Here is a 27,213-nt window from a genome sequence, read left to right as displayed (position 1 = left end):
CCTCTTTTATCAATGTGTAGGGTCCTATCATTTGGTTGAGAAGATGGACCACTGTGTTTTCATTGTTGGGGTTTGGATTTACTACAGATAAAGCAGATACATGTACGGATACCATTTTGTTTCTTACTTTTCAATGACTTCATTTTTTTTTAAAGTTCTAGAATCTTACTTAATTTCTTGCAGTGTATGCTAATTATCCGTAAAGCCCTACCCCACATGTTGTCAGGACTGTTTCTGCCAATATTTTAATGGTTGTCTGACATTGGCTTTTTAAACTATACAGTGCTCTGCACGCTCAACTGCCCCAAGGCAAACAGAAAAGGTGCTGATGGATGATTTTGCTGTGAATAAATAAATTAAAATAGTATCATACACACACATAAATATACATATATATACATATATATATACATATATATACACACACAAACACACACACACAAACTCTCTCTCATTACTTGCCTCCACAACTCTTTTCTCCTTCTCCACCCCTGCATCACTTAACACACCCAATCATAAAGCTAAATTGTTTTATCAGTATAATGAAGCAATTCAGCCCGCAGACAAAGCCAAAACAGTGAGATGCCAGTTTTCCTTATTTTGCATTAAGGATGATTTCAACCAAATCAAATCAGGCATTATTGTCAGAGACATCAATGATCTTCCTGCTTGCCCCTTCCAACATCCACCACCAATAACTCCCACCCAACACTTATTAAATAGAGACTGAAACCCAGAGTCATAACTCAAATTGACTCTTGCTAAATTGAAAGAGACCATGCAGGAGGAAAGCATACAAATGCAGGTTATACTCCTCTCACGGTCTCGGCCTGGAGTCATTTCCCAACAGAAAATCAGCAGAATAGAGAAGAACAAGTTCGTTTGCGGATTTTATTCCAGCTGGGATGAAATAATTGAAACGCTACGTGTTTATACACAGATCTGTTGGCACTTATTATCACAGTTTGCTGTCGATCATGTCCTGGTGTGATGTCGTTTTGCCTTCAAAATCACATATTGCGTGTGCGCACATGAAATGTGCACACATATGCTCACAAAGACCAATTGCAATCCAATTCCAGCGTATGAGCAGTGGAGTGAAGATTGTCTGTAGCCTCTGAGGCACCAAAGACCCAGGAATATGACAGTTATTAGAACTTGATGTTTCCAGCACGAGGGGGAAAAAAATACTGTCTTCTCCTGAAGGAGACTTATATTACCTCAAATTGGACATAGTTATTGCTTCAACCATCACTATAATCATCCACACCACACACACAAACACGTATAAAAATAAGAGTAAGCAATAAGTGCAATGAGAGTAGGGTGACCCTTTTCTAGGTATGATGCTATTTCCAAGTCATTTCACACTTGCCATTTCACACTTTATACAGACACACACACACGCACACACACACTCACACACACGTGTGTATGTTGTTGTTTTTTTATTTTATTCATGAAGATATTAAGTTGGTTTAATATGTTTTCTGTCATCAGGCAGAGGCCTGGTACACAAGGTTGCCTAATGAAAATAGAGCAATGTCTCTGGCTCCTTCCACAGCATTTGCATTAATCTTAACAACAGCAAGAAAACCAAAGTTGTCCATGATTGCATTTTCAAATGACTATTACTGAATTTCTTTTTGACTGTCATTCATAATAGAACAAATGGCTGATCCAAACAGATCAGCTAAACCATTAAAACCTCCCACCTACTATTGCAATATTGACCAAACTGACAAGGTCCAGCAGTTGTATAGACACGGAAGACCTTTAGGGGACCTTGTGGTGTTTGATTGGACGATCTGGATGGTGGCAGCAAGTTTATTGGTACAGGCCTCTATGATTCAGACATGTCTGGGGTCGTCCTGCAGATGCTCAGTAAAACTGGGACTCAGTGGGCCACTCAGTTAAGCTCTTTGACATATGCTGGTATATTTCTGAATTTTGTTATGGTGGGACACACATGGGGAGGCTGCAGCTGGCAGTTAATCCTGCTAGCATGAGGTTACCATTGCCACTGGGGGCTCTTGGTCTATGACAATGTGAAAAGGCATGTCAATACAACATCTAAATTCTAACGGTATCTCAAACAAGAACAGGAACATGGACATTATTCAGTAAAATAAACCAGAAAACTGGTTATCACTTGGTCTTCAGTTACTTGTTGCCACATGGCCAAACTCTTGTGAAGAACCTTGCTTTTTTTGAGGAAGTTATGGTGATAGTTGATTGTGTACTGCATGATTTCTTCATCACTCTCTTTTTGTGCACTAATGTCCTCTGAGCAACCTGTCAATGTCTTCAAAAGCTGGGTTCGTTATCTTTGCATGGTAAGTCAATAATGGGTCATACTGGATCAACTCATTATAATCAACTATGGTAAATTGAAATATTATTTACATTTTAAAAATGATATTCTACTCCTTCTGCTGTCATTGCCCTGCCATTCAACTTGTCCACGCCACTAAAATACATCTTGCATTGTCACAGAAACCTTAAAAAATATCTGTGCTGCGTTAATTTGGAAATTCCCATTACTTAGCCAATTCCCACAGTGCAAAACATTAGGCTTACTGCCAAACAACACAATATGGTATAACTAACTGGTTCTAAGCACAACCTGGCCACCGTCTGTTCTTATCCATATGCTCAGATTGTCTTCTGCAGACACACTGAAGCAATTAACAAGCACATACACCTGCACACTTCTCTACGGTTTCCAAAAGACAGCAGTGTTCTGATACCCGCTACTTTCTCCTATCCACCAGTTGTTGCTTTTTTTTCTTAATTCCCTTCCTTCTTGCCCATCTTCACCAGGCTTCCCTCCTTAGCTCCACATCTCCATCTATCAGCTGCATTCACTGTTTGGCAATTCTTTTGTTTGTCTGCCATCTCACAATCAGTAGCTAAGTAAGCGGTTTGGCTTTTTCCGTCTGCGCCGGAGAGTTTATTCCATCCGGAGATTTGCCCATGGATCATGGGCGCGGAGGATAAGTCTGAACAAAGCAAACATAAGGCAGCAAAAATCATGATTTCAGCAAAACTTTAAGCCATACATGAAAGGAAGAATCTTGATACTGAAAGAGATTGTTTCCAGGGTTGTGCAAGAAAAAGGACAAAACTGGTGCCACAGTACACACTCATTTCTCACCGGAGGTTTGGATACATTCTTGACATCAACTACACAAGCCAGCTTCATAATTAGGCATCTGTTGCACATCTAAATAATACCTTGCATATGCGTGAAAAAAATAATTACTCGCCCAGCTTGAAAATACAGCATGGAACCTTCTGCACAACAGCGCAATATTGAAATTAGATGCCAATGAAAATGTCGATAATCAAAAACCCTGCTGGGTTTGTCTGTAGTCAATGGTTACACCACTCAGTGCAGTTAATAATACTGCAGAGAAAATTTGCTACTGACAATAACACTTTACTTGTTCTTTAGCAGGAAAAGCCAAACGAATTGCATAACTTTACTCACTTCAAACATTTTAGTTTCAAAGCCTGGATCACTTGTTACACTGACACATACACTGTAGATTTTCCAAAGTATAGGTGAAAGAAGAAAATGTTACTGGATTAGAGACAAAATATGAGTTGGACGAAGGGCAGCCAAGTGGAAAATGGGCAGTGACCATTTCAGAAGACAACTTTAGAGATAATGTTGTGTTCAGTGTAGCGGCAAAAGTATTCAGTTAGTGGATAATGTTTGCCATCAGGAGTTTTCTTGGGTAAACAGCGTCACATTTATGCATTAGATAGAGGTCATGCAGAGGTGGCTGGTGTAATGGTGGCCGTGCTAAGTACAGATTTATCCCACAGAGATCTCATTATGAATGCCGTCTGTGGTGACAGTTTGGGTTTCCAAAAACAATGTGGTAATGTTCATAGAAAACATTCCAATGTTACAATGTTTATTTTTACTCATTTAAATGTAATGTCTTTTTTATGTTTTATTTGTTCTTGTTTTATTTAACTTTATGTATGAAATACAATTTGCCCAACACGATATTCCTTGAAAGGTTTATTTTGCTTTTGATATACAGGACAGACCAAAAGTTTGGACACACATCCCCATTTGTTTGAATGAGAAGGGGTGTCCAAACTTTTGGTCTGTACTGTATATCAACATGGTTTAGAACATGAGCATTGGCCAAGATGCATATCAATCCTGATCAAATGCAGCATTTGATTTTATTCTTTATATTTTAATTCTCATTCCAAATTATAGCTCATTCTCTGGAATTTATTTAAAATGTATACAGAGAGAATTGGTTACACCATCGTAGATTTGTCTCCCCTAGTTTGGTTCCAACTACATTTTTTTTACACTTCTTTCTCTTTAAAAGTCCTATCAGATTCAAACTTCTCCCCCACTCTTACACTGTACTGTAGGATGCCAATCATTTATCTACAGGCTCCTCATTGACACAGATAGCAGTAGCTAATCCATGCCTCTCACTCTTTACTACTGCCAACTTTTTATCACCAGCTGCTGTAAAGCTGGAACAAATCCAACGCCTGTGTGCAGTTTTGAAGCTTATTGACCAAAGAGCACTGTATCTGACTGCACATGCTTCTGCTCAAGTACTCTGGAGCCGGAGGTCCAGTACATGTTGAGTATGTGAACACTGAATATCACATGTTAGCAAAGGTCAGCATGTTAGAGGGACAGTTTGAATGCACTAAGAAGGAGATAGAAAAAAGTGCGTTTCCATTGGCGGAAGTTCTGGAAAGATTTTTCGGCGCTGGGTCATTGAAAGCGTGAACAGCGCTGTAAAAGTGGCCTTCAGGAACCTTTACCGGCTGAAAATTGTTTGTGTAATAGGAGAGGTACTCAGATTGGCAGGAACCACCTGGCAGGGGTCTCTGCTAATCTAAAGTACATTCAGCACTTTCCCGTGGAAATAAGTCATGTGAGCTCAACTTATTTGAACATACTGGACCAGAAACATTTTGCTGTGAGTACTTGTTCAGTCAATGGTTCTTATGCGGCGCTACAGTGTAATGGAGACACGTGGACTCAAGGGGCTGAGGAGAGGGTTGGTCTTGTTAGAGGTTCCTGTCTGGTGGGTTTACCCTAAATCCCAACTAAAGGAAACACTTCTAGTATGACACCAACACCACTGTTCTGGCACGCTATGGTCAATAACACTATTTACTGAATATTTGGTGAGAAGAGAGCTTTCAAAATTAGTTTGATTGAGTAGAAAACAGTGTACAGGTAAGTGCAAACAATTTTCTAACCTACTAAGTTTAATTTTAAGTTTACAATACATAACAATTTAGTAATGATTCTGCAGCAATCTTCAAACTTTTCACTCTTCTTTGGTCAGGCTGCTGCTCAGTATTCATCTGACTTACTTTTTATCATTATTGTTTTATTAAATCTGTCTCCTCTGAGTCAAATCAGTACACGCAGCAGTCTCTCATGGTTGTTATTTACCAAGGTTTTCTTGTTTTTCACTCTCAGCTCTGACTGCTTCTATTGAAGACTACTGCATTTATGCAGCAACAGAGTCAGGGAAATGAAAGAAAACGCATCCTCTGGGAAATAAAAGCATAAACTTTAAAAATGCATTCAAATTTAAATCAATTTCAAAAGGGCATTGATTCCCCTTAATTTTGACTGCTCAGCTTTCCAGGAAATTACATAATAGTATCTTCTTTAAAGATATCAAGCCACAATCTATATCAGCTTTATCCTATTCAAGTTCAAGGAAATTTGCCAAAACTGAAGTGTGTGGAAAAGTGTTCTTCTCCTCCTTTTTAGACATCAGAGTGGTCATTTGGCTCTCAGCTTCTTGGTTTTTAGGACCATGAGGTGCAAAAGATGCATCTAATTTGCACCAAACTTGTATCACTCACAGAGGGCCTTAGTTGTGAGAAAAAACTTTTTCTCCCCCACCAGATGTTAAAGATATTTATTTCTGCTGAGAAGTTTGGGGTTTTGTTCGGAGCTTGTAGTGGCCATCCAATATAGGCTCAAGACTTTGGTGTAGTATTGTCTTTTTCTCTGATTCAAACTTTAATGGTGGATTCACACCGAAAGCGTCAGAAATCACCTGACGCCTGCATCGCGCTGCTTGGTAGATTCACACTGAAAGTCTGTTGACGCCTGCAGTGGGCGGGGCTTTCAAGCTGCGCTGCAGAACTGGAGGGAACAAAGTGCATATAGTCTACATCAGGGGTCTCCAACCCTGGTCCTGGAGAGCACCTATCCAGCATGTTTTAGATATTTCCCTGCTTCAGCACACCATGATACAAGGAGCTGTGTCAACAACACAACTGTCCAGACCTTGATTACAAGTTAATGACGACCATTGATTAGAATCAGGTGTGTTCATGCAGGGAGACACCTAAAACATGCTGGATAGGTGCTCTCCAGGACCAGGGTTGGAGAACCCTGGTCTACATATATCTATATATAGCTTGCACATCTTCAGTTTCCTATTTTACCATGGATCACACTTTGGGAAGCCTTCTTTATATTTTAGCGTTATTTCCGCGTAGATAAGAGTGAATTTGATGCTCTTTAACAAATTTGGTCCTGGATCAACAGCAACCGTCAGCGAGCCGTTGGTCCCGGTGAAGCTGCAGTCTGTCTGCGGTGAACACTGACACACCGGGTCGGAGCGGATTTGGTCATATTGTTTAAACTGTGTTTTGCGATTAATAAGCACGGTTTTTAATTGTTTTGCGTGGATTGATGTAGCAAATAAAATCGTTGGGACCATCCAGCTCCTCAACCATCAGATACGTGTTTCACATGAGCAGTTCAGGTAAAAACGGCAGTCAAATCAGCAAAAATGACAGTTTGCTGGATGAAATATATTAATTCCTGATAAAATAAGTTTGTTAGTGCACAGCTCTGCTCATGTATGCATGTGAATGAGTGTACGTTTGTGTGTACACGAAAGTACAATCTGCATTGAGGCTTCTCGCTTCGGGAATCCCGGTCTGTGATTGGACGCTGCCTCGGCGTCGCAACTGCTCATTTGCATAAAGTTCAGATTTTTCAACTTCAAATTGACGCCTTGGACGACGCCTTACCCTGTGAATCCAGGGTAAGGCTTAATTGCAATTATTTTTCGCAAGTAATTTGTTTTAAAAATGTTTAAGGGAACAGCTTTCTGAGTTTATATCAGAACCAGATCTCAGTTTGTCAGATGCAGAGAAATAAAACAAACAGTCTAATAAGCACAAGTTTTTGTCTCATAAGACAAATAGGACATAAAAAAATCTGACTTATTTGAAAAAAAGATTAGTACAGAAAAAAAGTCAATAGAAACCCGTAAACCGCACTGGGAGTAAAGAGGACAGCATCTATAAAAGCAGTAGTTTTTAAAGCGTCAATGTGAACTACCTTCTTCTAAAGCTTCAGCTCAAAGAGGATCCTCTTATTCTTAAAGTTCATCAAAGAAAAAAAGACAGACAGAGCTTCCATTGAGAAAGAACCCACTTGCCATGGTTCTCTAAATAACTGTGTTTGAGTTAGGAGTAAAGGGTGTCATGTGGAGAGTGTTTTATTCAGAATACTTAATCTTTTGATGATGAAATGAGAAGAAAATATTGCTCACATTTCCATCCCATCAATGTTGTGTCTAACTTAATCATCTTTGACATAAGGCCCTTTTTGATGTTTTATTGTCTCGGTGCAGATCTGATTTCTTCCCACATCTTCAGTCCTTTTTCAAAATTAAATGCACACACACACAAACACACACACATGCACAACTGTGTGTGAGTTTGAGCATCTGATTGTTCTCAAAAGGAATTTATGAAATACGTTTATCACGCAGTCTTGCTGGGAGTATTTATTTCATATATAATTGTTCTTTAAATAAAATTGGTATTCTAAGTGATCTAAGAAGAGTTAAAAGAAAAACAAGATTAAATGCCAGAATTGTAATAAAATAAATCTCATCTTAAAAGTTGCACATAAACTACACCGACTCTAAAGATCTCTCTTCTGCATCTTTTAAACCGCCCATTTCAGATTTGCATTTTTAACAACCAAACCGCTTTTTAATAGTAAACGGCTCCTGTTAAAGGTTAATGTGAACTCTGATGCAAAGAGCCTTGCAGGTATGTGAACTTATTAAATTTTTTAGGACAAGGTCTCTTTTGATTTCACCTTCTACATACACTTTATTCTCGACAATCGCTGCCAGCTTCATTTTTGATAAGGTAATACATCACTCATGATGAGTTTCTCCCACAGTGCAAAAGAATAATTCATTACACCTGTCCCTGATGTAACCGTTATTTTTGGGGAGAATCCCGAAGCACCTTCCACAGCAGCCGAGATGAGACGCCTGGTACCAAGGTTTTTTTTTTGTTTGTTAAAACCCAAATACCAACAGCAAGTAATGTCAAAAATGCATGTCCAGCTGTTTAAAAGTGGGGATCATATGAAAAATGGTAGTTTAAAGAAATAACAACAAAAAGTGATTCAGCAGTTATTCAGTTCATACACATGTTCAATAAAGCAACAAAAGTAGCAACATTAGTCATTGTATTTTCATTTCAAAACCTCTATAGGTTCTGTGTGGGAGTCAGGGGGGGCCAGTGGCTGTGGTAACTTCCTCAGTGATGCTTTGTGCATCCTCTGCATTGGATATGGTTTTGCATTACTTGAGAAATAATGGAGGATCCTGGAAATATGTAGCTTGAAGGCACCAAATATTGCTTTAAAATTTCAGTGTAGTTTAAATGACCTATGCCACAGGCCCTGAGACTGCCCCCTACCGTAGTACACCAGCTAACCGTTGTGTCCGTATCTCTCCTCTCTATGTTCTTCATTCTCTCATTCTGATCTGCGTTTTTCTGCTCTGCCCAGCTGGCCTCCGGCAGGAGGTCCCCCCCTTATGGGCCTGGTCCTGCTCAAGGTTTCTTCCCTCCTAAACGGGAGTTTTTCCTTGCCACTGGTTGGGTTAAGGTTTTTCTCCCACTAGGTGAGTTTTTACCTGCCATTGTTTATGTAATAATTGGAGATCATGATCGGGGGTCATGTTCTGGGTCTCTAGAAAGCACTTAAGACAACGTAATAAATGTAACGCTTTATAAATAAAATTGAATTAAATTGAATACCATCATAGATCCTAGCTTTTGGTCAGCAGAACAAAAAGACAGTAATACTTACCTCCAAAAAAAACTACCTTGAATACTAATTTTGTGGACCACACGTCCATTATTTAATGACCCATCTCAGGTGCCTCTGAGCCCAGTGATGTTGCCTCTGGACAAGGGTTAACCTGAAGCTTATTTTTTACACAACAGAAAAGGTTTTCCTGGCATTTGTGACTGCAACTGTAATTTTGTGCTTCCCAAGGTTTTCCCAAGCTAATCCCTTGCCCATATGACTGTCTCAGCTTTGGATGAATGATGCAGTGCCGTCTAATGGATGGGAGACAATGACTTGTGCTCTTGCCTTTTTATGCACTGACATCCCTCCAGATGCATTTCACTTTTTGATGATATTGTGTATTCAGAAAGAGAAATACATTAAAGCAATATACTAAACATTGTTTTCATTCATCATTTCAAAGATTTTCTCAAACATTTATTCACAGGTTTTACACCCATCTTTGCTTCTCAAAAGACAGTTTTTTTATTGATATGCTGCTTTTGAAGCCTGATCGTTACAACCACCTTCTGACATCACCTGTTTGAAATAATAACATATTTTTCCTTTAATGCCTTACAAGTAGCAAAATTCACAAAATGAATGAAATAAAATAAGAAAATTCCATTGGAGCTTTCTTTCGTCTTCAAACCCCATGGCTAAAACACACTACTATTTGTATTCATGCCATAGAAAAGATGCATAAGAAGTGCAGTCGGCCAGTTTGAATTTAGACTGAAATGAGAATTACTATCTAGTCTTCTCTCTGTCCCCTCACAAAAGCAGTTTGCGTTGCTATCAGCAGCTGCTGGGCTGTTAATAGTAACCGAAGGTGAGGCACTGTGGACACATTTATCTTAAAACTACACAATGAGGCATCCTACTGTATGGAAATAAAAACACGTATGCCAGAGGCAGCTATAATTGGACGGAGACTGGGTGGACATATACTAAATGTACTGCTTTCAAAAGGTTATGACATAAAAAAAAATGATGTGCTCATAAAATTTCAGCAGTTTCTTGAACAACAGCAGCCACTGCATAAAAGTCTGCATATCATAAAAAGAAAACCTCATAAAACCTAATATAAACCCATAACTAAATACACTCATGTTGTGGCACTAGAGACCATGGCAACATAAAAAAAAAGGAGGAGGTAGTTTTTGGTGGTAAAATGTTATGTGATACCTAGCTAATGTGTTTTCGTAATCCTAATTTAGTGAATGAAAGAAAAGAAAAAAAAAAGCCATCTCACCGATTGTGGGTGTGGAAAACATGTAAAAAACCAAGTTGCTTTTAAAAGTGGTGTAAAAAGTAGAATATCATGCTCCGAAACAAAATAAGTGGGTAAATGCTAACATAAAACAGTATTTTTTTTTCCATCGTCAGTATAAAAGGTAAGTTTGGTAAGAATGTTATGGTTTGCATATTTTATCCATTCATATTGACCTATCAGTAATATGAAGCTCAAGAAACTTGTGCACTTTAAAACACCTGACATTGAGTGCAACTCCTTCTTGGCGACTGAGATTCAGTTCATTACTGCGGTATCACTCACTCCAAAACAAAATCGTGCCTCTGCACATAACCTACCATGTAATTCCTCTCCCGGCTTTGAAAAAAAAAAAAAGGAAAAAAAAGTAGTAATATGCAGTAGAGTATGAAAGTAATTTTCAGGGGACAGGATTGGAATTGTATCTGAGAGCTGTACATGAAAAATGCACCTGAGCAGTCACAGTCCCTCAGCAATGACCCCCGCATGAGAGACATCTGACATACAAAAGTCAAATTACTGAACACAAATTTTGATCTTCCAATTATTTCCAGTTTTCACTCAGCAGCCTGAATGTGAAATAACAAGCCATTCCCAAAGGACAAGAACACAGGAAATCTCCAAATACATTTTAACATGAGGGCAATGCATGTGGTCTCCTAATCCCTGCTGACGGAGCAGTATACGCAGCATCAGTATGCAGATCACACACTTTATTACTGTGAAACATGTTTCTAAAGAGCGCAGTCATTTGTCTTGTTTTTGTTTTTTTCTTCACTTAATTGTATTTGCGTGTCTGTTTCATTCTAAGTATAAATGTGTTTGTGTGGTTTTATTTGTGCTTTCTTCATCTTCCTCACTCCTCCTCTGTCTCAACATACATTTAAACTCAGTGGGTGTCCACAAACCAGTGGGAGTGTACGCAGAAGTCGCTGCCTCTTGTTTCCCTTTATGAAACCACGAGGTAAAGATATCAAACAGCCAGTAAAGACTTTCAGTTCTTGTGTGAGTTTGTGTGTGGTAGGCCATTGTGTGACCCACATTCGTGTCGTGCAGGTTGAGATGGTCAGCTAGAAAACACAAACACACAGACAGACTCACTCACACACACACTGTGCTCAACAGGCAAGTGTCTCCTGCAGCGCAGGCTGCTGCTTCCTGACTGTTTCCATCACAAAGCCACAGGCCTTTTTCTGCCCTGCTGCTCCGTCCTTGCTAAGCTCTTTGTGCCTCTGATGTCGCTGAGCACAGAAGAAGCCCACAGCCTGAGCTCCAGTGCCCTGCGTTCACATCCACACTCACGCATCCTCTACACCCTTAGCCAGGGTCTCATCAGCAGCCAGTTTATTTAAAGTTCAGCAAACGAAGAAGTGAAAGTTATGCAAAATCCTTGTCAATCTCTGTGAGTACAGCTTGACAGACTTTTTTCCTTTTTTTGTCATTTTAAAAGCAGACAGAAACTGAAAGCCGTGTTTACAATTCACAGTGAAGCTCCACCCATCATTGCATCATTGAGTTTGAGTTGATGTAATGTTTAGAATTGGAAAAAAGAAAAAAGGCAATACTTTGTTTAGAGCTGAAGTCATTTGTTCACTCATAACTACAGTTCTCATCTCATCTCTAATACATCTATTTTTGCGAGGACTCCTTAAAAAAACTCTTTAAGATGCCCTAGATATTGCTTGTTTTGTTTTTTCAGAGGTCTTACAAGCAGCTAGGTTTGTGGTATGAATATGTACAGTAGAGAGACTGGGCGAAACACTGGTTACCAGTGTTGAAAGAGGTGAAATGGGATTTGGCCCAAGCCTGAAACAATCCATCAATTTTGTTGTAGTTTTTGTCATTTTAAATTAATATGTTCGTAGTAATGTTAGAAAAAGTAATGTAAACTGCTATACTCTAAACTCTAAACTTAACAGCTCAAACTCTTCATTTTTTCAGTTACAAATCCTAAAGAAAAATCTGAATCAGATCTACAATACTGTGATGTAAACACTGATGACATGACTTATGATTTAGGACCAAATGCAGGAGAAAGATCATCAAGGGCATGGCATTTCTCTAAGGCTTGAATCAAGGCAATTGCACTTACTTATTTTCGTTTCTTGAAGATGCTTTACCTTCCACCAAGAAGTGTTTTTTTAAATCCTAGACAGAAGGTCTGAACCGACAAAGCCTTCTGGATTCAAGGTGAAGTGTGTTCATAAACCAAGAAAAGGAGGTCCATCTGATTCAAGCCTTTTTAGGAGTCTTTTAGATCATTGTTTTGACTGACAAAGAAAGTTCTTCAAGTAATCCTCAGGGGCCCCTCAGAGAGGAAGGATAGGCCCAGGACTCAACTTTGGGAACAACCGAATTTGCCTACAAAGCCCCCTTTGCTGTTTTGACATATTTTGAAGAGAGATGAAAATGTTTTATGTACCTTTTGTTTGAACAACAGGAAATAGTATTATCATGATCACAGGAGATGAGGACCCGAGTGTAAGAGACCGGAAAGGCAGAAGGACAAAATAAAGCCCTGTATTTCACAAAATGAAGCTGTACTAAGCATGATTACCAAATACACAAAGGCAAAAACAACAAGCAAAACAAGGAGAAAGTAAAGGCTAAAGTGCAATAAGCCATGACTCGGAGGTGAAGACAAACAGATAGACAAGCAGGGAAGAATGAGAATACAGGATAATATACACGGGAAGTAAATGAGACACAGGTGTCAACAATCATAAAAGGACAGGGAAAGTCAAACTCACACGCAAAAAATAAGATGTTTCAAATTAAACATGAAGTCAAGCAAAGCGCAAAATAACAGAATCAAAATGAAGAAAGGAAACAAGATTAAAACTAAACCAAACAAACGAAAATAGAGTTCAAAAGGTGAAAACAATATCAAAACCACAAGACCATAACAGTAATGCTAAGTGTGACACCCTTCGCTGTCTATTTAAAACTAATTCCTTCACAACCTCCTCACCTATAGGAGGATCTCCTGAACTAAAAAGTATAAACCTTTCCTTAGTGTTGTGTTGTGGGAAAATCTGCTATGACTTTCAGATAAGTGAAAAATCAACCCTTGCTCAGGAAACGTTGCCCTCAGTGAATTCATTAAATGCTGCAGGAGGAGAACAGGTTCAATAGAAGTAGCTATCACCAATGTCTGCAGAAGTCTCAGCCAAGCAAATTTACAGGGGTGTATTTAATAGTTTTCGTACCCAAAGTTATGTAATGTGAGTTATCCAATCAGAAGGTGTATTTTAGGCATGATTGACCCATGCTATGCACCTGGCATGTGTGTATGTGTTAGCTACTGTCCAGTTTGTAGAAAAAGTGCGGCTGATTAGGTCAGTGTGTGATTCTCAGGAAAATGTATCATTCAAAGATACAGTGGGGCAAAAAAGTATTTAGTCAGACAACAGTTGTGCAAATTCTCCCACTTAAAAAGAGAAGAGAGGCCTGTAATTTTCATCACAGGTATATCTCAACTATGAGAGACAAAATAAAAAAAGAAAATCCAGAAAATCATATTGTTTGATTTTTAAAGAAGGTATTTGCAAATTATAGTGGAAAATAAGTATTTGGTCAATAACAAAAGTTCATCTCAATACTTTTTTATATAACCTTTGTTGGCAATGACAGAGGTCAAAGGTTTTCTGTAAGTCTAAGGTTTTCACACACTGTTTCTGGTATTTTGGTCCATTCCTCCATGCAGATCTCCACTAGAGCAGTGATGTCCTTGAAATGTTTCTTACGAAGCCACTCCATCGTTGCCTGGGCAGTGTGTTTGGATCATTGTCATGCTGAAAAGACCCAGTCACTTTTCATCTTCAATGCCCTGCTGATGGAAGGAGGTTTTCAATCAAAATCTCCCGATACATGGCCCCATTCATTCTTTCTCTTACACAGATCAGTCGTCCTGGTCCCTTTGCAGAAAAACATCCCCAAAGCATGATGTTTCCACCCCCGTGCTTCACAGTAGGTATTGTGTTCTTTGGATGCAACCCAAACATGACGAGTTGTGTTTCCACCAAAAAGTTCTATTTTGGTTTCATCTGACCATATAACATTCTCCCAATCCTCTTCTGCATCATCCGAATGCTCTCTAGAAAACTTCAGACGGGCCTGGACATGTACTGGTTTAAGCAGGGGGAACGTCTGGCCCTGCAGGATTTGAGTCCCTGGTGGCGTAGTGTGTTACTGATGGTTCCTTTGTTACTCTGGTCCCAGCTCTCTGCAGGTCATTCACTAGTTCCCTGTGTGGTTCTGGGAGTTTAACTCACCGTTCTTGTGATCATTTTTACCCCAAAAGGGGTGAGATCTTGCATGGAGCCCCAGATGGAGGGAGATTATCAGTGTCTTGAATGTCTTCCATTTTCTAATAATTGCTCCCACAGTTGATTTCTTCACACCAAGCTGTTACCTATTGCAGATTCAGTCTCCGCCGGCCCGGTGCAGGTCTAGAATTTAGTTTCTCACGTCCTTTGACAGCTCTTTGGTCTTGGCCATAGTGGAGTTTGGAGTGTGACTGTTTGAGGTTGTGGACAGGTGTCTTTTATACTGATAACCAGTTAAAACAGGTGTTTTTTATACTGATAACCAGTTAAAACAGGTGCCATTAATACAGGTAATGAGTGGAGGACAGAGGAGCCTCTTAAAGAAGAAGTTACAGTTCTGTGAAAGCCAGAAATCTTTCTTGTTTTTAGGTGACCAAATACTTATTTTACCCAGGAATTTACCAAATAATTCAGTAAAAATCCTACAATGTGATTTCCTGGATTCTTTCCCCCCATTCTGTCTCTCATAGTTGAAGTTACCTATGATGGACATGACAGGCCTCTCTCATCTTTTTAAGTGAGAGAACTTGCACAGTTGGTGGCTGACTAAACACTTTTTTCCCCACTGTATGTAGGTGGTTAGGTTAGGGTGATTGATTCAGTTTGGTCCTGTCTCCTGCAGCATCTAACAAAGAGCAAAAGATGGGGGTGATGCAGTTGGAGCAGTTAATCGGTACAAAGTTTATATGAGTACATGGTGACAATATGCATGTCTGAAAACGTAATGAAGTATAAATTTACACTAACAGTTGCTTTAAAGATGTGTGGTCTTTATTTATATTCTAAACTAAATCTCACTATTACATTGTGTCACAGTATTCTACAAAATACGAAGCATGTATTTCTTGAGCTAACTAAATTGTAAATTTACCAGTAATATTGTTTGACCACAGGTCTGTTATGTGAAATGGTGATTGCTCAATAGAGCTGCTGGCTCATGAATTAACAGTACATTACAAGATTGAAATGCAAAAATACCAACCAAATTAACAAAGTGAATATGAGTTATTAAGTTTTAGGTTTTATTCCCTTAAATAAAATTACCTAATATGCGAGTGAAGTGAAATTTAAGTCCAAGTCACGTCAGCAGACATTGAAATGCGGGGGAAATATTGTAACTGCTGACTTGTCTGCTACGCAAACTGCTCAAGCTGGACATTTAAAGGCTGGGTAGGCAATGTTGGAAATAAGCCAAAAGAGTTTAAAAAGTCTTCAAAGTACAACCCCCTTCCTTCAGACCAGCCACTAAAGTCACGCCACACCTTCAGAGCACGTGAATGGCCAGCGCATTTTCACTGCAGAAAAAGTCTGACAGACAAGCCAATGATCCAACTACTTTGTTAGGGTCACCCTGAAAGATTGGATTGTGTTTTTCGAGCTCTGTCGGTGATTAACATTTATTGTTGTGACATGAAAGCATTAAGTTAATTGTTTGCCATCAGCATGCATAGCGAAATTCAGGTACACTCACTGCCCTTCGTTTCAAGTTACAAGCGATTGCAAATGACAGCCTTTTGGCTGAGTGGTGGGCGGTCCTTACTTGGACACCTGTTGATGAGAACAGCCCTCTGCTTACAATTATCTGATGAGGGGTTGGACTGGGATTTGTTCACAGAGCACATCCTCCACAGACAATGGTTAAACCCACGGGAATCTACAGATGTCATGACCTCAACCAGTGCTGCTTTCCCAGCTTGTTTAAGGCTGTTAACGGTTGATGTAAGTTATGCAATGATGAGATTAAAGGACTTAGCAGATTAATCTTAGACAGGAAAAATGTGACTAGAACTCCATTACCCCTGTTTAAAAGCTAATGAGGGCAGACGATTTTACTTGTTAATACATAAAAAAGCCTGCCAGCATTTATTTTCCTGAATGATAATCAGACATTAGTGTTAGTGAGGTCACAAGGGTACAAGAAGAAATAAGGAGGAAGTGCAATTTTTATGCAGTCCCAATGTTTATTAGGTGACTCACCGCAGGTTTCCTTTTCTACTGACGTACTGTAAAAGTTTATATCACCGGCAGCACTTAGATGTTTAAATACAGTCTAACTGCACTGTTATTTATTTATTTTAACCGAGACATTCAATTTCTTCTTCCATCAATTCACTGACTTGTTGTTCCCATCACATTATATGCAATGTTACTGATTAGATTTTGGAAAATGAAACTTTTTTATTAATCCTTTCTGAATAACAATGAGTAGAATTCTTTAATTAGACAGTGAAAATGTTTCATGTTTCATTTTTAAGTAAATGAAAGAATGGATAAACATGATGCTTTTCGTTCAAATGAGAAGGAGTGGTTCTGGTGTTCTTGAGGTATATTTAGGAAGCCTTGGCCGAATTGCACACTGTTTCATGCAGGGTGGAAAAACAAAATCAACAGAGGAAATGCAGGATTGTATTCATAGAGCACACATACAAACACACGAATGGGATGACTGATAGCGAGAAGGAGAGATGAGAGGAGGCAGCGGGACTGTTACATACGACTGAATCATGACACGATCGTATCTGGGTAAGCAGAAAGGACAGTTTTGCAAACAGTGCAAATGTGAACAATGCTAATGCAAAGAGAAGTGCACATTTCACGAGGAACACAAGATGAACTTCAGCTGTCTGAGAGACTCACATTCAGAATGCCCTCTAGAAATTACTATTATTACTTTGTGAAGGAAAAAGTGCCCACTCCATTACACTTTCTTCAGAAAAAGAATTGATCATTGCTCTGACAACTAGATGATCTCTAACCCCCATATGTTGAACTGCTACAGAATGCTGAAATATCTGAAATCCATTTTACTGAAAAGGAAAGAGCAATTTGTAAATATAATCATTCATTCATAAATGTTTCTCTTCCATCTATGATTTTCTATAATCAGCTGCTTATACTGAACATTATTGATCACTTGTGGAAATTGTTGACTGTTTGCATGAAGAAAGTCAGCAAAATTCTAAGAAACTACTTGCCAAGGCCACATTAAGCAACCATCTGAGCCCCACGACTCACAGGTTGCTTTTGGAGAGAAAGTATTGGATTTCTAAAGCAGAGGAAAGTCTGCAGCAGCTCCATGACACAAATGCAAATGGTTTATGTAAATGCTAACCTGTTTGTTCACCATCTATGCTGGAAAAAAATAAATAAGAGGGAAAAATAAATAAATAAGACACCAAAAATGGGCAAAGGAACACAAAGACTCTCAAAAGTTGACAAGTGAAGAGAAAGTGAATCCCTAAAAGTGTCCTGCTGCTAAAAGTGGAGTCATATCTTCTACTTAAGTAGCATAACCTTCACCTGTCGTTTTACACCACACTTCCCCCCTTCATCTGTAAGTGACACTGTCATGTGATTCAAACTGAGGACGGAGAATGAAGAGAAGTGGAAAAAGCAGAAAGGAAAGAATGGAGATGGATAAAGACATGAAAACACTTCTGTTTGGTCCTTTTTTTGAGAACATTGTCTTGGTTGAATGAGAACAAACTACAAACAGAAGGATTTGATCCCATGAAAACTGTTTGTTGTTGTTAAACGTGCCTTTCCATTAAATTTTAAATCCTGCTATTTCGGCACTGAATGTCATATCCACCTTGTAACACACACATTCATGCAGCGCTTTCTTATTCTATAATTTGTCTTAGACGGTGTTTATCCTGTCATACATGCACTTATATATCAATGAAGGGATTGGAATAAATGTTGTCTTGAGCAAGGACACATCTGAATGGGGATTGTGGAGGTCAGAAATCTAATCTACTTAATTTTATATGATCTATTTTTTGGCACTTTAGGCCTGCAACACATTCAAAACGAAAATGAAAAATGTCATGACTGTAAAGATTTTAACACTTTGTAATGTTCCATTTCACAACCGTTTGAGTACATCATGCAATGATGTACGGTACTTCCGTTGTTATTTTATCACATTCTATTAAAATATACATATATTAAGTGGTGCAAAAGCACAGTGGTGTTTAGGGCTGTTCGATTTTGCCCAAAAATAAAATCTCGATTTTTTTCTCTCAAAATCCGATTTTCGATTACGATTATTTTGTGAATTGACAAAAGGCAAAGAAATTATTTCAAATATGCTGTTTTTTTATTGAACATTTGCCCCATTGGGCTTTAAGTGCAAACTTTGCTCTTATTAAACCAAAAATGAATGAATAAAGTGCAAAACTCTGTAAAATAAGCTGAAAAAAAGTTTTAAAAAATATGTGCAGACAAGGTTAAAAAAAAAATAAAAAAAAATAAAAAAAATAAATAAAAAAAAAAAAGTGAAAAATCGATTTTACGATTTTCACATTTTAACATCGTTCTAATTACATAATCGCGATTACGATTTAAAATCGATTAATCGAACAGCCCTAGTGGTGTTGTGCTTTTGTTTCATACTTCTCAATGCATGCTCTATTTAGGACAGAGCACGGCAGGTCAGTCCAGTACCTGTGCCGTCCTCTCCCTCAGCTATGCCTGCGTAACGTGTGGAGACTCCAATCTTTGCATACTTGCATTGTCTTGATGAAAAATGCATGGACATCGTAGAAAAAGTTGTGGTCTTGAAGGGAACACATGTTGATCTAAAATGTCAATGTGGTTTTCTACAAAGAATGCTGGCGCCACCAGGATGCTGCTGTGAGGACACTGATACAGCTGCATCACCGAGTGTGGCTTTGGGACTGGTTGCTGATAACAGACCGGGCTGTCTTTCATTGGGGTTGGTCCAGACTGAGTCGTCTGACTAAAATACATGTTTCCAGTGAGCGACTGTCCTCAGTGTCGCCTCTTATTTTGACATAATAAGGTTTTTAGTAGCATTTGTATTTTTTTATTCTCCATATGTTTCTATAAGTTATTGCTGAATGCTGGTTTTTGATGCAGTGCCATCTAGTCTGTCTAGTTTGGAAACTAGGAGAAATATAGAAATCCCTTTTTATCTTTCTTTGAGAGAGTTTGTTTTTAAATATTCCAATTATTTTCTCACACATTTGTTGGGAAAGTAAAGCTCCTCTGCTCATCTTTACTCCTCAAAGACTCAGCCTTTCATAGATATTGTTTATATACCGAACATCATTATACTCAACTTTTACATCTACTGTTTAAAACAACATTTGTCGTAGTTTTTTCACCGCCTTATAAAAATGGTAAGAGCATTTTTCGTTGTTCTTATGAGCAAATGAAATGAATTTGATGTGAAAGAAAATAGAATTATCCTGGGTTTATACTTGGTGAAACAAAATAATTTTTAAGAGTGACTGTTTTCTTTTTCTTTGTTCCTTTTAATGTCAAATGATTAAATTTTAAACTGCACCTTCAATTGGAATTTTTCGGTATCTTTATTACTTTTAAGCAAATGCGAGTTTGCTTAGTTGGTAGAGTTTAGTGTAGGTGTAGGTAAAGTGAAGTCATCTTAACACTATCATATAATATATGAAGCCCAACCCAGAGTGTAACCTTTCAAATATGAACCAATTTATTTTCAGTGTAATAAACTCTTTGGAAAGTTTTTAACTCAAATGAATGCAAGAAACAGTTCAACCAGGGAATTAAAAATTCTTCTTTTGTACTATCTTAAGTTGCATTTGGTTTGCTGCTGAGGTTGGTGATGCAACTCTTCATAAGTTGACTTTTTTTGAGTTCACTGTAGATGTTATATCGCAAGTTGTAATGGCTGCTCATAAAATGCTCTTTTAAGTCAAATAGTTCAGGACTGCACGACATTTACTTTGATCCCACAGAGCTCATGAATCAGAGGAGAGTGAATGAGAAAACAGTCTGAGGGACTGAAGAAAAACACGATTGATCCACAGCCTACACAAGCAGCCACCACGCCATCGTGCCTGCCACTCAAAATTTATAGTTCCTCTTATCCATTCATACACAACGTGAAGAGCATTTAGTGGTCTGACTTTAATCTTCTGGATGTATTTTAAAACCACATAAAACACAGATATATAAGGTTGGTGTAGTCATTTTAGCCCCCCAATGAAGCGTCATAAAACATGCCAACCCCCTCTCCTCCCAGCTTATTTAGGCGAAATTAGATCATTAAAATATCTCAATTCAAAACAGCTGCAAAAATCTCACACTCAGAGAAAACCATCTATAAAGAAGAAGCTACATTTTCATCCAGCCACAAGAGTTTTACACAAAGAATTCTGTTTGAAAAGAGTACTATCTTTTTTTTGGGTGGGGGGGGGGGTAAAAGATAACAGCTTTTCATTATATATTCTCCCACAGAACTTTTGGATTGAATTCTTGAGTCATGCACTGCAGCATTAATAAAAAGAAGGAAAAAAGGAGGCCACTATTGCACACTTTTATCACTCATACTTTAACATTTGCAGTCAATATTTGACTGCCCAAACTTCATCCATCTTTAACGAACTCTCTCAGTTTGTGCTGAGAAAGTTAATTGTGCTCAGTTTGTGATAAATACGTCTTCGGATCACACATCACGTCATTTTTAACTTAACAGAAGCCAAGCCGTTTGCAGAAGTAACATGTAACAAATGAATAAATCAAGTAGCTCCCATGATGTGGTCTTGGTCCTGATGTACGATGTTTGGATTTCAGCAAACTTGGAACTACATATTAAGTCCAGACATCTCTGTTTTGGTCTCCTTTTGAATTTCCCCCGTGAACATCAGTAAAGAAAACGTAATCAATAAAGTAATCTTAATCTGTCTGTGGTTTTATGCTCTCGTTCTGCATTTTTCTTAGCTCTTTCCTTGAGTAAAAAATGACAAAGTTTAAGGACCATATCCTCTTCTCCTTTTTTTTTTTTATTCGGTCCTGACTTTTAAAATTTTAAAAAGAGGGTGTGCATCTTTTTCATGTGACTGTATCAAAGCTTATTGTACCACACGCATAAATGGATTAACTGAGTTTGACCTAAATTGTGAAAAAAAAAAGATATAATAGAAGCACGAATGACATTTTCCAATTCTTAGCAGTTAGTTGTTTGAAATAATTTTAGAGATGAAGCCTTACTGAAGCTTTTCATGTGTCTTGATCTAAAACGACATGAAAACCTTTATCTTTTCCTCTGAGATCAAAGATGACTATCCTGTGGCAAGTAGAGTCAGGTAACTTGTTTTCCTAAGAAGTCACACAAGTAAAATGAACGGCATGCATCACTTGACAGGAACAGTCGGATATCTTGACTCAGATACAGGATGTAGAGGATCAATAGTTGGAGGGAAAATGGCACTTTTTTAAAGCTCAGTCTTTTTTTTTGTTCAAGTAGGGCTGGGCGATATGGACCAAAAGTCATATCTCGATATTTTCTAGCTAAATGGCGATACTCGATATATATCTCGATATTTTTTCTGTGCCTTAATTGGGGTTTCCCCCAAAGCATTATAGCATAGCATCTCTGTTAGCTTCATTTTTTTCTAGGGCAAACCCTTAAAAAAACAGTTTTAATACAAAGCCTCGTGCCAAATGTCACACAGGTACCTTTGTTAACAGAAGTCTGCACAATACCCAAATGTATAAAACAAATGAAATAAAAATAAACTGCCTGCATATATAGAATAAAAATGCTTCTGGAATAAAATAAAACAAATATCCCTTTCCTGCATAACAATTAAATTAAAATATACTGTGCAATTAATACAATGTAGACAGTAACAGGCAGACTTTTCCACTGAGGTTGCCAGTTGTGCAAATAACAAAACATTTGTGCAAATCTCAAATAAAACATTCAAGTCAATTTGTCACAAAATAAGCTATATCAAAATCATTAAAAAAAAAAAAAATTTTTTTTTTTTTTTTTTTTTTTTTAAATCGATATAAACGATATTGTCTTGTACCATATCGTGTTTGAAAATATATCGATATATATTAAAATCTCGATATATCGCCCAGCCCTATGTTCAAGATTCTCCAACTTACACAGAAAAACATCCCGTACACACATAGAGGTGAAGAGTACTCTCACCTGTAAATCTTGTATCTGGTAGAAAATCCCTGCTGGAACCTCTCTCTGAACTCGGTGTACTCTGGGCATCTGTGGAACGGTCCCTTCTCTGACAGCAGCCAGTCCAGCTGCCCCCCACTCTGCCTTGTGTTGAATCCCCATGCTGTGGAGCTGGAAGGGGATGAGGAGGACGAGGAGGATGACGAGGAGGCCGGCGACGACAGTGAACCGTGGAGGACCTTCCCGCTGGGCCCGCCGCTGCCCGCTTGTTCAGCCTGGGTGGGCCAAGGCAGCCATAGCAACACCCAAGGCAACCATAGGAGCATCAGGGAGGGGGCCGGCCTTCTAGCAAGGCTGGGAAAGCCATGGGAGCACCTCTCTTTTCTCATTGGCCAAGGAGTCGCCATGGTCCCTGTGGTGATCTACTAGGACACCTGGGACAGGCATTTCTTCTGACAGTCACCTCCTGCTGGCCTGAAAGAGACACAGAAACACTAACTTTACTTTCAAAACTATATCTTCACAATAACAATGCTCAAACGCACGTCACTGTAGAGCGGGATTTTGAATAATTCATAGTTTGCTGTCAGTGACAGACACCCCTGTCCACATATTTTGATTTTAAAAGCAGAAATTACCCAGTTCACATCAGTCACAGCAGCATGTGTTGGAATGTTGGATAAAAGGTATTCTCTAAATTGAATATCATTACTACGATACCCACATTCAATTAATTGAGAACTCAAAAAAGTCTCTCTTTTCCCATCCCCAAGAAAATGTATTATCTTCAAATGACATCAAAAGAGACTTTATTGTCCCCTTTTCTCAAAAGTTGACAAAAATCACATGAGGTCTATCTGAAAAATATGAAACCGGTTTTGGTCAAAATTCCAGAGAGAACAAAGCAACCCTTTTCATTGGTTCTTTACAGATGTGTTCATAGCAGCTGCTATAAGACAAGATATAATCAAGCTTAATTTTAATCTGTGTGGATAAAGATTGGTTAGGATTTCACACCTGCATATGTTGCATATAATTATACAAAGTTGAACACATGAAAGGAAATTTGAACATAAACTATTTATTGTATTCACAGAGTTGGGCCCCTGCCAAGGATGGAAATTACCCCCAACCACTGACCAAATGTGGGTGTTGTGGTGGGTCAGATATTTCACAGCTGACACAACAGGTTCCTGTGGTACAGGAGGATTTTTTTTCTCCCTTTAATTAACAAATTAAAATCTTCTGCAGTTAGTACTTTAATAATAATTAAAGCGACACTACGTAACTTTTCCACCTTAATATCATATTTCCAGAGTCATTGTGATGGTACATCAACTTCCAACAGGTTTAATGACACCTCTGTCATGGTCTGAGGGAGTCTGTATCACCTTCACTGGCACTATGTAACTTTGAGGAGCATGGTAGGAACCCTGCCACACTAAAAAACTACAAATTTTACGACTTTGACTGCTTTACGGCACATACGTCACTTCCCCCTCCTTCCCGATTCGCAGTCGAGACGAAAATGGGCGGGGCGTGGAGCTCAGAGCTCCGCAGAAGCTGTTGCTGTGTTATGGCTGCAGCAGCTCCACATAACAGACGTGGGGAAAAGACCCTAATGGTTTAACTTTTCACCGGTTTCCTGCTCGGAGGCAGAACCACGCAGGCCAAGTATCTGATATAACAAAGTAAAAGAGTGAAAGAGCCGTCGGCTCGCTTTGGATCGCGGCTGTAACGACCAAACACACAGTAAAGCATGATTTATGGTTCTGCGTTAAATCGACGCAGACCCACGGCGTAGGGTACGTGGCGACGCGCAACGTACGGTGCGTGTCGCCGCGTACCCTACGCCGTAGGCTCTGCGTCGATTTAACGCAGAACCATAAACAGCCTTAAACCACAAACACTCACACAGACGGGCGTCGGATCAAAACACGGGTTTTATTCCCCACTTCTCCAGCTAAACGCAGTTGCTGGCCAGCTCTCTGCGGAGCAATTAACCCCAATCTTCAGATAAAACTAGTTTGTTGAGGAAAAAATATTAACTCTATTTGTAGCTGCAGAGGAAAAAAATAATCTCACGAGGAAAACAAAAATATTGCTCACGCCTCTTCAACATAATATAGCAGTCAAAAAAAAAGAAAAGAGAATTAAGAGGGATACAAAACATGTACTGTATGTTGTACTATTATACAAATGTATTGAAACACATGGCTCTTCAGGGATTCAGGGATCTCTTAGGGATTTCATATGGATCCAGACCGTTAATAATCATTATTTTCTCCATATACTGCTCCCTGGCTTCCTTGTTTAAGGTATCCCGGTAAATTCCAGTTCCTTTCCAGCAGTTTAACATCTTTTTTTTGCGTTCCTTCTGTTCACTTGGTGAAACAGAAAAGCGTCCTGTCTTCTCTCATCAAAACAAATGCAGCGACGGGACAGGAGTTTTCCGGCAGTACGCGCTGGTGCTCATGGGAAACGTAGTGTTCTTTCTGGTAAAACACTACCGATTTTGTCCACAAGATGCCGCCAAACTCAGAAAAGCTGAAAGTTACGTTGTGCTGCTTTAAAGATGAAGCTTTCTTGAACGCCTTGAGCCCCATCCAAGCGTGTTAAGAAAAAGCATCCATTTTTCTCCCCCCATTATTTATGATACACATTTAGATGATGCTGGTAAATGTGGCTGGTAAGAATAGATAAAAATTAAGTGACAGGTAGATTTTTAAACCCACCCACGTGTGGCAGATATGGCAAGAAGTTCATTTCCAACCCTGACCACCACTAGAAAAGTGTCTCTCAATTTAACTGTAACCACAACACCTCAATGCAGGGGTCAAGGGTTTCAGACTTTTTTCTTTCTCTTTGTCCCTTGACCATATGGGTTACTTCTAACCCAATGAGAAATCTGACTGAATCTGTCCTCTGGGGCAATAAACACTTCTTCTGCTGGAGGATAATGGCAACACATATGAAGGTGAACCTGTACACATGACAATTTGAGTAGATTTACGATTTAAGTTTGTGTCTAGAGGGGCTGTTTTTGCAGTGTGCGTGCCCCTGGAAGCAGCAAGTTTATTCCGGAGCACAGTGTTACACCTCAGCGTCTGCACCAGCAGCCCCTTCTCGTGTGTGATGTATGAAGTGATAACACAGTGATGTTCCTTTCAGTTTCTTGGTGATTCATGTGTTTGGACAAGTGTGTCATCAAGTAGTTCCAAACATATGACTTGTGTTAGCAGCACAAGCCACACCAAAGTCTGGCTGTGAATTCACAGCATCGAACGTCAAACTTTCACATCCCGCTTCCATTAGGCGACCCAAAAAAACACAGACTATATGAACACTATTTCGGCAGTGCCACTTTGAAAAGACTTTACAGAGCCCTTCAGAAGGGCTGAGGTTTGCTCTTCATTTCATCGTTAATGACTGCTGTAGAAGGACTGTTGAGAGGAGTCTTTAGGGACAAAGGAGAATTTCTGAACTGATATGTAAAGTAGCAGAAAAGATGCTTTAAGTGGACTGGGATCCCAAGCATTCCCTGAGTAACTTACAAAGAAATTAAAGAATTAATTTCAGGTGGATAAATGCAGGCTAAGGCATGAAAAAAAAAATACAATACTCAGGGTGGTACATTTTTAATTTTCACTCACTGTACCATGAGATTACTGTGGTTTGAAAAGGCAATTAGCAAAGTCATCTGTCAAGCAAACGTATTCAAGCACTCAAAAGCAGGATGGAAATTTGATTAATAGGATGCTGCTGTTGTTTCATGCACTGTCCTGCCCGGAGCTAAAGCTGGTGTAAAATGTGATCATTTTTGGTGATATAACACCTTCTTGTGTTAAGTGCTGTCAGGGCAAAATTTTCTGCCACAGAAACACGTCACCTCTCAATATCAGACCTTGTTCAGACAAAGACTTTGAATATCAATGTATTCTTTGCTGTGAGACCAGATCGACTGACAGCAAGGCAACTCTGAAAATGACTTTTTTAAGAACATTTTTATAGTAATATTTTAACAGTCCTGCCTGCTAAAACCTTTAGTGCATTACTGTAAGTCTGTACAGTGGAAGTTCAACTCACGAACCCGTCTGCATGCGAACTGTCTCAGTTGTGTGCATTTAGTGGGGGCTCAGGGTCGCTCTCACCCGCTTCCTTGCTCAGTTCTGCTCTCGTTATAAACCAGATAACACAAAAATGGAGATATCTCGTGGTCTTTGACTGTGCTTTCATGCCTTTTTTGGTGCTTTTTTTGGTGCTTTATTGCTTTGCCAGTGATAGTGACGGTAACCCATGCCCTCTTCCCACTCCCTCCTCAATAAGAAAACTGTCCAATAAGGTAAAGTGAATTTTATAGTTATTTTACTTTATAATCATATTTTGTGTTGCATTGTTATCTTTCTGTTTTATTATATGTGTTTATATAATATATACATATATGCGCATACACACACATTATATATATATATATATATATATATATATATATATATATATATATATATATATATATATATATATATATATATATATATTTATTTAT

At 38.8% G+C, this 27,213-nt stretch overlaps 1 protein-coding gene across 2 annotated transcripts in view; it reads right to left on the bottom strand.

The window, feature by feature from the left end:
- The window catches only part of brinp2 (bone morphogenetic protein/retinoic acid inducible neural-specific 2), a 230,807-nt gene that overhangs the window by 92,899 nt on the left and 110,695 nt on the right, over positions 1-27,213 (bottom strand). For both annotated transcript variants that reach the window (XM_061732840.1, XM_061732841.1), the window contains one exon: positions 22,689-23,141. In XM_061732840.1, the coding sequence (XP_061588824.1) occupies positions 22,689-23,074 (386 nt within the window). In that variant the 5' untranslated portion in view covers positions 23,075-23,141. The remainder of the gene's footprint in view (positions 1-22,688; positions 23,142-27,213) is intronic.

The sequence above is a fragment of the Cololabis saira genome, chromosome 10 (assembly GCF_033807715.1).
Source record: "Cololabis saira isolate AMF1-May2022 chromosome 10, fColSai1.1, whole genome shotgun sequence".
NCBI lineage: Eukaryota > Metazoa > Chordata > Actinopteri > Beloniformes > Belonidae > Cololabis > Cololabis saira.
The sequence above is the reverse complement of the archived record's forward strand: the minus strand, read 5'-3'. Positions and strand labels throughout refer to the sequence as shown.